This window comes from Mobula birostris, chromosome 9, assembly GCF_030028105.1.
Source record: "Mobula birostris isolate sMobBir1 chromosome 9, sMobBir1.hap1, whole genome shotgun sequence".
Lineage (NCBI taxonomy): Eukaryota > Metazoa > Chordata > Chondrichthyes > Myliobatiformes > Myliobatidae > Mobula > Mobula birostris.
The window spans coordinates 60,364,272-60,376,841 of NC_092378.1; the positions used below are offsets into that span (position 1 = coordinate 60,364,272).

Sequence of the window (12,570 nt, forward strand, 5' to 3'; positions counted from 1 at the left end):
TAAACATCACGATCATATCTGCTTCCGCAACCACTCCTGGTAGCCTATTCCAGGCACTTCTCACGCTGTGTAAAATACTTGCCCTGTACACTTCCCTTAAATTGAACTTTCCTCCCGTTGGGATGAAAGCATATCCACTAGTGCTTGACAGCTCTACTCTGGGGAAAAAGTTTCTGATTATCTACCCTACCTCTGCCTCTTATAATTTTATAAACTATCCTGTCTCCCCTCAGCCTCTGCCGTCCCAAAGAAAAAACCCCAAGTTTTCCCAACCTCTCCTTATAGTTCATAGCCTCTAATCCAGATAGCCTTCTGGTAAACCTCTTCTGCATCCTCTCCAAAGCCTCCATATCCTGTAATGGGGTAACCAGAATAACACACAATACTCCAAATGCAGCCTAAACAAAGTTTTATATAGCTGCAACATGACTTCCTGACTTATACTTGGTACACGCCCTTTTCCAGTTGTTCTCCAAAGAAAGTTGGAACCTCAGCCTCTACTTCACAAAGGAATCAGTATGCCAGAACTAATTGGTGCCAAGGCTAGTTTTGTGTTTTAAACTAACTCAAGGCCAGAGTTTTCTGAAATTCTAAGCCAACTACTCTCTCTTTAGTGAGTCTTCAGAATCAGAAATATCCAAACCTCAGACTGATGTGGAATAACGAGAACTTCTATATGAATTTCTCCAGCGCGTGGGGCATAAATAATAGGGGAATTGGAGACCATTAACGGCGCTTTATCTTGTTATTCAAACTCTTTCAATGATGAGTAATGAAAGCATCTGAGAGGGACTCTTTGATTGGACAAGAAGATCGGAGGGGTCGTCATGTGACAGAAGCACCATAGGTGGTTCAAAGAGAGCTAGACTGGGGTCACCATTATGTGAGGTTGCCATGGTAACTGTTTAGTTGTCATGCAACCAATGGTATACTTTAACTAAAACACTTTAGCATTGATTAGAAAAGAACAGTATACAAGATTAGGGAGGTCATATTTAACTATACAAAACACTTGTTAGGCCACAGTCTACAAGTTTAGGTCACACTATAGGAAGGATGTAGAAGATGTTTACAAAGATATTACCAAACCTTGAGAACAGTAACCAGGAAAGTCTGGATTATTTTCTTTGGGAGAGAGGAAGTTGAGGAGAGATTTAAATGAGTTGTTTAAAATCGTACTGAGACTTGCAGAGTGTGAATTTCTCAAGCACTTTCATCCTGTCTGCTGAAACAGGTGGGATTACCCCACTGCCCCCCAATTTAATTTTACTTTCCATTCCCATTCGGACATGCCGGCCCATGTTCTCCTCTATTGCTGCAATGAGGCCCACTCGCAGTTTGGAGGAGGAACATCTCATATCTTGTCTGGGTGGCCTCCAGCCTGAAAGTACAAACACTGAATTTTCCAACCTCTGGTAATATCTCTTCTCTCTCCCCCATTTCCCCATTCTGACTCCCATCTTACCCCTTCTCGTCTCCTCACCTGCCTCCCTCTCATGCTCTTCTCCTTCCCTTTCTCCTAAGTCCACTGTCCTCTCCTATCAGATTCCTCCTTCTTCATCTCTTTAACTTTTCAACCTATCACCCCCTCACCTTCTCACTTCATACCTCCCTCTCCAACCCACCCACCTTCCCCCTCATCTGTCTTCACCTACCACTTGCCAGCTTGTACTCCTTCTTATTTTGGTTTCTGCCCCCTTCCTTTCCAGTCCTGAAGGGCCTCATCCCAAAACATCGACTGTTTATTCATTTCCATAGATGCTACCTGACCTGTTGAGTTCCTCCAGCTTTTTGTGTGTGTTGCTCTGGATTCCCAGCGTCTGCAGAATCTCTAGTGTTCATTAGTCTATTATTATCATGTGTACCAAGATATGCCATCCAGACAGATCCTTCCAAACATTAGTACAATGAGGTGGCACAAAAAGGAAAAACAATAACAATGCAGAATAGAGTGTTACAGTTACACAGAAAGTTCAGTGCAGGTGGACAATGAGGTATGGCAACATAGACTGAGATATCAAAAGCTCGCCTTTGTTGTACAGGAGGTGCATTCAATAGCCTTATAATAGTGAGATAAAAGCTGTCCTTGAGCCTGGTGGTATGTGCTTTCATGCTTTTGTATCTTCTGCCCGATGGAAGCTGGGGAAGAAGAGAGAATGTCTGGGTTGTTGGGGTCTTCGATCACGTTGGCTGCTTTCTCAAGGAAGCAGGATGTGTAAAAGATCTGAAGGAGAGATCGATGGTGTGCGTGATGGGCTGGGCTGTTCTCACAACTCACTGCAGTTTCTTGAGGTCTTGGCCAGGGCAGTTGCCTGTACCAAGCAGTGATGCATCTGGATGGCATGCCTTCTGTGGTGCACTTGTAAAAATTAGTGAGGGTCAATGGGTCACGCTAATGTCCTTAACCTTCTGAGGAAGTAGGGGCACTGGTGTGCTTTTCTGGCCAAAACCCTCTATGGTTGGACCAGAGATGAGGAGGATGTATTTTCTTGGCAGAGGGGGTAATAACCAGACATAGGTCGGGTATAGCAGTGGGGCCATGAAATTAAAGTATTTGGTAGAAGTATGAGAAAAGACCTGAGGGAAACACTTGTCCAACGAATGCTGGGATGTTTAGCTCACTGCCTCAATGGGCAGTGGATGTTTACTTTACGAGAATGATAACTAATTTCTCAAGCTACTTTCAAAGTTAACTTCCTCTGAAGTTAAATGGAAAAGAAACTTACTAAAGTCAACAGGTACAATGCTGTACATACCACATTAGGGACTTTAGAAATATATCTTATCTGGATTTTGTAATCACTTGGCAAGTTCCCAACCTAAAAGAAAAATAAAGAAAAACTTAAGTGACAGACAAAAAACCTGACATTCTGCAAAGAACAACATAGAGCTTCAATCATAAACACAAGAGATTCTGCAGATGCTGGAAACTCAGAGCAACGCATACAAAATGCTGGAGGAACTCTGCAAGTCAGGCAGCATCATAGAAATGAATAAATAGTTGATGTTTTGGGCCACGACTCTTCTTCAGGACTGGAAAGGAAGGGGGTAGATGCCAGAATAGAAAAGTGGGGAGGGAAGACTGCTAGAACGAGATGAGTGAAGCCAGGTGGGTAAGAATGAGAAGGAACCTGATAGGAGGGGAGAGAGGACCTTGGGAGAAAGGGAAGGAGGAAGGGCACTAGGGGGAGGTGATAGGCAAATAAATAGAAGTGGTGAGAGGCCAGAGTGGGGCATGAAAGAAGAGGGAAGGGGGAGGGAATTTTTTTTACCAGAAGGATAAATTGATGTTCATGCCATCAGGTTGAAGGCTAGAGGAGTCTGTGGACTGATATGTTGAAACGGGAACGGGAACGGGGATAGTAAGTATAATGGTTGGCACCTGTGTATATTTACACTTGCAACTGCGTACATTGAGCACGGTTAGAAGGAGCTCTGCTGCAAGAAAGCAGTATCTATCATTAAGGTCCTCCACCATCCAGGCCATGCCCTTCTACCACTGGGCAGGAGAAACAGGAGCCTTAAGACACGCACCATCATGTTCAGGAACAATTACCACACTACAACCATCCCCAGGCTCCTGAACCGGTGTGGATAACTTCACTCACCTCAACACTGGACTAATTCCCCAGCCTATGGACTCACTTTCAAGGCTCTGCAATTCATGTTCTCAGTATTATTCTATTTGCACAAACTGTACATCGTTTGTTTGTCAGTCTTTATGTATAGTATTCATAAATTCTATTGTATTTCTTTATTTTCCTGTAAATGCCTGCAAGAAAATGCATCTCAAGATAGTATATGGTAACATATAAGTATTTTGATAATGAATTTATTTTGACTTTTGACTGCATATGCATGATGTGGCACGGGGCCTGGAAATAGGACTGAGAATTACCTCAGCAGACAAGAGGCTCTGGCAGAAAGAGGATTGTCACTTGAATAAATCTTAAAGGGAGGGACAGTCTTTCACTGTACAGTTAATATGGAGTCTACTTATAAAAGACGACAAAGGATTCGACCCCAATGCAGTCTTGGAGCCCATGCCCAATCTGGGAAGGCCTCGTGCAATACTTGGTGCTTTCCTCCCAGCCGATCCTCTCCCATGTGTCTAGTTCGGGCACTGTCTCCATTGGAGGAGAAAGGTGTGATCAGCCCACCACCCCGAGACCCTGACTACCTCCAGCAGCAGTTTCAGTTTCAAAGATCAAAGTAAATTTATTATTAAAGTACATATATCTCACCATATACCACCCTGAGATTTATTTTCTTGCGGGCATTCACAATAGAATAAAGCGGTAATAGAATCAATGAAAAAACACAAACAAACAAAGACTGAAGCAGTGGAGATCCACCCACCAGGAGATGTCCTATGCACCCCTAATTCCACGCATCTAACACGCAGGCCGTGCTCTGCTGAAGGAACTCTGCGGGTCACTCGGCATCTGAGAGTGCAGGAGTATAGTCGATGTTTCAGCTTTAGGAGTGAGAGTGCAAAGGAGGCAATATTATAAAGAGGAGAAGGGGAAGGGAGTGAAGGTACAAGTCATCACACTTTTCAACACGAAGACCTGATGCAGCGTCTCAACTCTAAACACTGACCATCCTCCTTTGCCTCCACAGATGCTGCCTGAAAAGGGGTCTGGGAATACAGATCCATAATTCCTTGAAAGTGGCATAAAGGGCTAGGGTTGTAAAGACAGCTTTTGGCACACTCGCCTTCATAAATCAGAATACTGAGTACAGGATTTGGGATGTTATGTTGAAGTTGTATAGGATGTTGGTGAGGCCTAATTTGGAGCACTGCAGTTCTGGTCATCAACATATGGGATAGTATGTTCAATCTTATCAATAAGATTGAAAGAGTGCAGAGAAAATGGACAAGGAAGTTGCTAGGACTACAGGACCAGAGTGAAAGGGAAAGGTTGAAAAAGTTAGGACTTTATTTCCTGGAGCGTGGGAGACTAAGGGGAAGTTTTATAAGAGTATACAAAATAATAAGGGCTATAGATCGGGCTACACTTTTGACGGGTCAACAGGTACAATGCTGTACATACCACATTAGGGACTTTGGCAATATATCTTATCTGGATTTTGTAATCATTACTATGAATGCAAGTTGGCTTCTTCCACTGAGGTTGGATGAGACTGGAATTAAAGGTCATAGGTTAAGCGTGCGAGTTGGAGTGGAGAAAGCGTGGAGTGAGCTGCCAGTGGAAGTGATGGATGTGGGTTTGATTTCAACATGTAAGAAAGGTTTGGATAAGTACATGGATGGAAGGGTGTGGAATACAGGCTCCAGAGGGTTCCTGTACTGTGGAAGACGTCCTGCCTCGTCCCTGTGCCGAAGATGCCGCGCCCCAGCAGCCTCAATGACTACAGACCGGTGGCATTGACCTCCCACATCATGAAGACCCTGGAGAGACTTGTTCTGGAGCTGCTCCGGCCTGTGGTCAGGCCACACTTAGAACCCCTCCAGTTCGCCTACCAGCCCTGACTAGGAGTTGAGGATGCCATCGTCTACCTGCTGAACTGTGCCTACGCCCACCTGGACAAGCCAGCGAGCACTGTGAGGGTCACGTTTTTTGACTTCTCCAGTGCGTTCAACACCATCCGCCCTGCTCTGCTGGGGAAGAAGCTGACAGTGATGCAGGTGGATGCTTCCCAGGTATCATGGATTCTTGATTACCTGACTGGCAGACCACAGAACATGTGCTTGCAACACTGTGTGTTCGACAGGGTGATCAGCAGCAGTGGGGCTCCACAGGGGACCGTCTTGTCTCCCTTTCCCTTCACCATTTACACCTCGGACTTCAACTACTGCACAGAGTCTTGTCATCTTCAGAAGTTTTTGGATGACTCTGCCATAGTTGGATGCATCAGCAAGGGAGATGAGGCTGAGTACAGGGCTAAGGTAGGAAACTTTGTCACATGGTGTGAGCAGAATTATCTGCAGCTTGATGTGAAAAAGACTAAGGAGCTGGTGGTAGACCTGAGGAGAGCTAAGCTACCGGTGACCCCTGTTTCCATCCAGGGGGTCAGTGTGGACATGGTGGAGGATTACAAATACCTGGGGATACGAATTGACAATAAACTGGACTGGTCAAAGAACACGGAGACTATCTACAAGAAGGGTCAGAGCAGTCTCTATTTCCTGAGGAGACTGAGGTCCTTTAACATCTGCCGGACGATGCTGAGGATGTTCTACGAGTCTGTGGTGGCCAGTGCTATCACGTTTGCTGTTGTGTGCTGGGGCAGCAGGTTGAGGGTAGCAGACACCAACAGAATCAACAAACTCATTCGTAAGGCCAGTGATGCTGTGGGGATGGAACTGGACTCTCTCACGGTGGTGTCTGAAAAGAGGATACTGTCTACGTTGCATGCCATCTTGGATAATGTCTCCCATCCACTACATAATGTACTGGGTGGGCACAGGTGTACATTCAGCCAGAGACTCATTCCACCGAGATGCAACACAGAGCGTCATAGGAAGTCATTCCTGCCTGTGGCCATCAAACTTTACAACTCCTCCCTTGGAGGGTCAGACACCCTGAGCCAAAAGGCTGGTCCTGGACTTATTTCATAATTTACTGGCATAACTTACATATTACTATTTAACTATTTATGGTTCTATTACTATTAGCATTAAAGCATGGAGATGGAGATGGAGGAACTGAGCGAAATACTTGTTGGTAGGGAAATGGTGTTAGTTAAATTGAAGGGATTGAAGGCAGATAAATCCCCAGGGCCAGATGGTCTGCATCCTAGAGTGCTTAAGGAAGTAGCCCAAGAAATAGTGGATGCATTAGTGATAATTTTTCAGAACTCGTTAGATTCTGGACTAGTTCCTGAGGATTGGAGGGTGGCTAATGTAACCCCACTTTTTAACAAAGGAGGGAGAGAGAAACCGGGGAATTATAGACCGGTTAGCCTAACGTCGGTGGTGGGGAAACTGCTGGAGTCAGTTATCAAAGATGTGATAACAGCACATTTGGAAAGCGGTGAAATCATCGGACAAAGTCAACATGGATTTGTGAAGGGAAAATCATGTCTGACGAATCTCATAGAATTTTTTGAGGATGTAACTAGTAGAGTGGATAGGGGGGAACCAGTGGATGTGGTATATTTGGATTTTCAAAAGGCTTTTGACAAGGTCCCTCACAGGAGATTAGTGTGCAAACTTAAAGCACATGGTATTGGGGGTAAGGTATTGATGTGGATGGAGAATTGGTTAGCAGACAGGAAGCAAAGAGTGGGAATAAACGGGACCTTTTCAGAATGGCAGGCAGTGACTAGTGGGGTACCGCAAGGCTCAGTGCTGGGACCCCAGTTGTTTACAATATATATTAATGACTTGGATGAGGGAATTAAATGCAGCATCTCCAAGTTTGCGGATGACACGAAGCTGGGTGGCAGTGTTAGCTGTGAGGAGGATGCTAAGAGGATGCAGAGTGTCTTGGATAGGTTGGGTGAGTGGGCAAATTCATGGCAGATGCAATTTAATGTGGATAAGTGTGAAGTTATACACTTTGGTAGCAAAAATAGGAAAACATTATTATCTGAATGGTGGCCGATTAGGAAAAGGGGAGGTGCAACGAGACCTGGGTGTCATTGTACACCAGTCATTGAAAGTGGGCATGCAGGTACAGCAGGCAGTGAAAAAGGCGAATGGTATGCTGGCATTTATAGCAAGAGGATTTGAGTACAGGAGCAGGGAGGTACTACTGCAGTTGTACAAGGCCTTGGTGAGACCACACCTGGAGTATTGTGTGCAGTTTTGGTCCCCTAATCTGAGGAAAGACATCCTTGCCATAGAGGGAGTACAAAGAAGGTTCACCAGATTGATTCCTGGGATGGCAGGACTTTCATATGAAGAAAGACTGGATGAACTGGGCTTGTACTCGTTGGAATTTAGAAGATTGAGGGGGGATCTGATTGAAACATATAAAATCCTAAAGGGATTGGACAGGCTAGATGCAGGAAGATTGTTCCCGATGTTGGGGAAGTCCAGAACAAGGGGTCACAGTTTGAGGATAAAGGGGAAGCCTTTTAGGACCGAGATTAGGAAAACCTTCTTCACTCAGAGAGTGGTGAATCTGTGGAATTCTCTGCCACAGGAAGCAGTTGAGGCCAGTACATTGGCTATATTTAAGAGGGAGTTAGATATGGCCCTTGTGGCTACGGGGATCGGGGGTATGGAGGGAAGGCTGGGGCGGGGTTCTGAGTTGGATGATCAGCCATGATCATAATAGATGGCGGTGCAGGCTCGAAGGGCCGAATGGCCTACTCCTGCACTTATTTTCTATGTTTCTATTTATTATTTATGGTGCAACTGTGACAAAAATCAATTTCCCCCGGGATCAATAAGGTATGACTATGACTACTACTATGACTATGGAAGACTGTGATCAATGGAATTAGGCAGAATAACAGTTCAGCATGGAATGGACGGGCTGAAAGGCCGGTTTCTGTGCTTTAATGCTATACGACTATGACTCTTTTCCTCCACCCTACACTATTAGTGCTGGCACTAGGGCTTCCATTGCAATCATACCTTGAGCTTTTAGAAGAGGCAGGGTTAGGACAAAGTCTAAAAACTTCCACAAATACTTCTGCATGGATCTGCTTGGGTCAGGGGTTGTCAGGGTTTGTCAGAAACACTCCCCTGAAACACAGGGCCTGCTTCTGTGCTGTAATGCTTTACGACTCTCTGACTCACTGAGTTCCTCCAGCAGTTTGCATCTCGCTCCAGGTTCCAGCATCTGCATCTCCTGTGTCTGCAGCTAATGTGCACAACTCTGCAGGAGACACTGCAGGATCAGCCCACTACACTGGTAACAGATGGTAGACCCCACCCCAGCACTGAAATACTGCTTTTTTTGATGTGAAGGACATTTCCCAGACCAATGCATTTCCCTTTAAGAGGGACAACTGCTTAAAATGCACACAGCTAAAGTCAGCGGAAAGACATTTACATGTAAAAAGGGACACCGCTAATTCACAGCACGTCAGTCACGGACACCAGGCAGAACAGAGCATTGACCTGAATTATGGGTACTCTCTCTCTCTCCTAATCCACTGAATATTTCTAACAATATACCGTCTTATTTTGGATGACTGAGATTTTCTTTACTGTTGTAGGAGCCCCTCACGTTGACGGCTTATTTCATTCACAGATTATATTTCAGATTTCCTGTACTATTGTATCATTTTGAGGCTTAGTTTTACAGGTTAGAGAAACAGGCCCTTCTGTCCATTGAGTCTGTGCTAACCATCAAGCATGCACTCACTCGAATTCCCTCATATTATCCCTAAATTGCTCTCCCGGATTCTCCCGCTTACCTACATGCACATGGGGGTCACTCCTTTACGTTTTAAACAAACCAAGATGGACTCGAAAACTCTGGGTGCAACGGACCACTTGAAAGGGAGTTAAAGGCAATTTTGTACCCTGTGGCCCTAACTTACCCAACACCACACAAGATAAGAACTAAAGAAATTTGGCCTGTCACTTAAAACTCTCACTAATTTTTATAGATGCACCGTAGAAAGTATTCTTCTAGGGTGCATCACAACTTGGTATGGAAGTTGTCCTGTCCAAGACCGAAAGAAACTGCAGAAGATCGTGAACACGGCTCAGCACATCACACAAACCAATCTTCCGTCCTTGGACTCACTTTTCACCACACGCTGTCGGAGCAGTGCTGCCAGGATAATCAAGGACACGACCCACTCAGCCAACACACTTTTCGTCCCTCTTCCCTCCAGGAGAAGGCTCAGGAGCTTGAAGACTTGTACGGCCAGATTTGGGAACAGCTTCTTTCTAACTGTGGTAAGACTGCTGAACGGATCCTGACCTGGATCTGGGCCGTACCCTCCAAATATCCAGACCTGCCTCTCGTTTTTTTTTTTGCACTACCTCACTTTCCATTTTTCTATTTTCTATTTACGATTTATAATTTAAATGTTTAATATTTACTAATTTTTAATATTTTTAATATTTAATATTTGTAATCCAGGGAGTGGGAAGCGCAGAATCAAATATCGCTGTGATGATTGTATGTTCTAGTATCAATTGTTTGGTAACAATAAAGTATAAAGTATAAGAGAAAAGAGGAGGCTGTTGATGCTGGAATCTGGAGCAAGACAGAGAGAAAAAAAAACAAACTCCAGGAGGAACTCAATGGGTCACACAGCATCTGCGGAGGGAGAAAAATGGCCGACTTTGAGGTTGAGGCCTTACTTCAGTTCCAATTCATGTAAAGGCTCTGGATCTGTACTCACTATAATTTAGAAGAATGAGGGAGGATCTCTTTGAAACCTATTGAATGTTGAAAGGCCTAGATAGAGTGGATTTGGAGAGGACTTTTCTTAAAGTGGGCGAGTCCAGGACCAGAGGCTACAGCCTCAAAATAGGTTGGCCCTTTAGAAAAGAGGTGAGGAGGAATTTCATTAGCCAGAGGGTGGTATTCATTGTCACAGACGGCTGGGGAGGCCAAGTCACCAGGTATTCTTCAAGCGGACGTTGATAGGTTCTTGATTAGTCAGGGCATCAAGGATGGAATTATGACATTGTCGCCATTAGTGAGACTTGATTGTAAGAGGGGCAGGACCAGTAGCTCAGTACTCTGGGGTTCCATTGCTTTAGGCATGATTGAGCAGGGGGGATTAAAGGGGGAGGGGTGGCAATACTAGTCAGGGAAAATGTCACAGCAGTGCTCAGTCAGGACGAACTGGAGAGCTCGTCTAGTGAGGCTATATAGGTAGAATTAAGGAATAAAATGGTATGACCATGTTAATGGGATTATATCGTAGACTACACATTGATCCGCAGGATTTAGAGGAGCAAATTTATAGAGAGACCACAGACTGTTGCAAGAAACATAAGGTTGTGATAGTAGGTGATTTTAACTTTCCACATATTGACTGGGTCTCCCATATTGTAAAGTGGCTGGATGGGAAAGTGTTTGTCAAATGTGTCAGAAATGTTTCCTTAATCAATACATATAAATCCCAATGAGAGAGTGTGATACTAGATCTTCCATTAGGGAATGAGACAGGGCAGGAGACGGAAGTTTGTGTAGGGGAACACTTTGCATCTTGTGATAATGATACCATTAGTTTCAAGGTAATTATGGAAAAGGACAAGTCTAGTCCTCAGGTTGAGATTCTATATTGGAGAAAGGACAATTTTGATGGTAAAAGAAAGGATCTGGCAAGTGTGGATTGGGACAGGTTGCCTTCTGGCAAAGGTGTAGTTGGTAAATGGGAGGACTTCAAAAGTGAAATCTTGAGAGTACAGAGTTTGTATAAACAGCAAGGTTAACAGGCTTAGGGAACATTGGTTTTCGAGAGATATTGAGGCTCTGGTTAAGGAAAAGAAGGAGGTGCATTGCAGGTACAAGCAGGTAGGAACAAATGAGGTACTTGAAGAGTATAAGAAATGCACGAGAATACTTAAGGAAATCAGGAAGGCTAAAAGAATGCTTAGGTTGTTCTAGCAGAGAAGGTGAAGGAGAATCCTAAGGGCTTCTTCAAATGTATTAAGAGAAAAAGGATAGCAAGGGACAACATTGGTTTTCCAGATGATTAGTGTTAATCTATGTGTGGAGACAAAAGGGATGGGGAAGTGTGAAATGGATCTTTTTGCATCTGCGCTTACTCAGGAGATGGATACAAAAGTCTATAGAAACGAGGCAATGCAGCAGTGAGTTCATGGACCCTATACAGATTACAGATTATGTTTGCTGTCTTGAGGCCCATTGGGGTGGATAGATCCCTGGCAAATCCCTGAGGGGGGAGAAGATGGCGGCGCGACGACAGCGCGTGCGGCCACTTCGGTGATGAATATCTGTTATCTGTCAAGTAGGGGACCGTGCACAATTCTTATTTGATGGAGACAGACGTGAGAGCACAGCAGAACATCTGGAAAACTTCTGAAATGTCTGCTTTGCTACCGCTGCTACTGTGTGGTAACCGGAATCTCTGGAGCTGAAGGCCTCGAAATCCTCAGCTTTGTGTGTTTCAGCGACCGGGGAGAGGTCGAAGGCGCTCGGCAGAGGATGGCGCTCGGAGGCTGTATCGGAAGGCTGGTCGGAAGCTCGGAGTTTTCGGATGGATGGACTCAGTGTCGGCTGTGGTCGGGTGCTTCCAAGGTATTGGCAAGTTGACAGTGCCTGGAGGTTTATGGCAGGGAGTTTCTACCTTTTGCCACCTGCTATTGGGGACTCGGGAGTCGATCGACTCAGGACTTTGAGACTTTTTTTCACTGTGCCTATGGTCTGTTCTTTATCAAATTACGGTATTGCTTTGCACTGCTGTAACTATATGTTATAATTATGTGGTTCTGTCAGTGTTAGTCTTTGGTCTGTCTTGTTTTCTGTGATATCACTCCGGAGAAACATTGTATCATTTCTTAATGCATGTATGCATTTCTAAATGACAATAAAAGAGGACTGAGTGTTCTCATAATCTAATCTGATCTAAAGTATTCTGTGGGAGCCTAGTGTAGAAACTGCAAGGGCCCTAGCAGAGATATTTCAAACAGCCTTAGCCACAGGCGAGGTGCCA

General features: G+C 44.7%; 1 protein-coding gene across 4 annotated transcripts in view; it reads right to left on the bottom strand.

Annotated features, from left to right (window-relative positions):
* kitlga (kit ligand a) overlaps positions 1-12,570 on the bottom strand; it is a 148,849-nt gene that overhangs the window by 84,510 nt on the left and 51,769 nt on the right. For 3 of the 4 annotated variants that reach the window (XM_072268152.1, XM_072268151.1, XM_072268155.1), the window contains exon 3: positions 2,757-2,819. The exons of the other annotated variant lie outside the window; for it this stretch is intronic. In XM_072268152.1, coding sequence (XP_072124253.1) covers positions 2,757-2,819 — 63 coding nt within the window. The remainder of the gene's footprint in view (positions 1-2,756; positions 2,820-12,570) is intronic. 4 annotated transcript variants of the gene reach the window in all.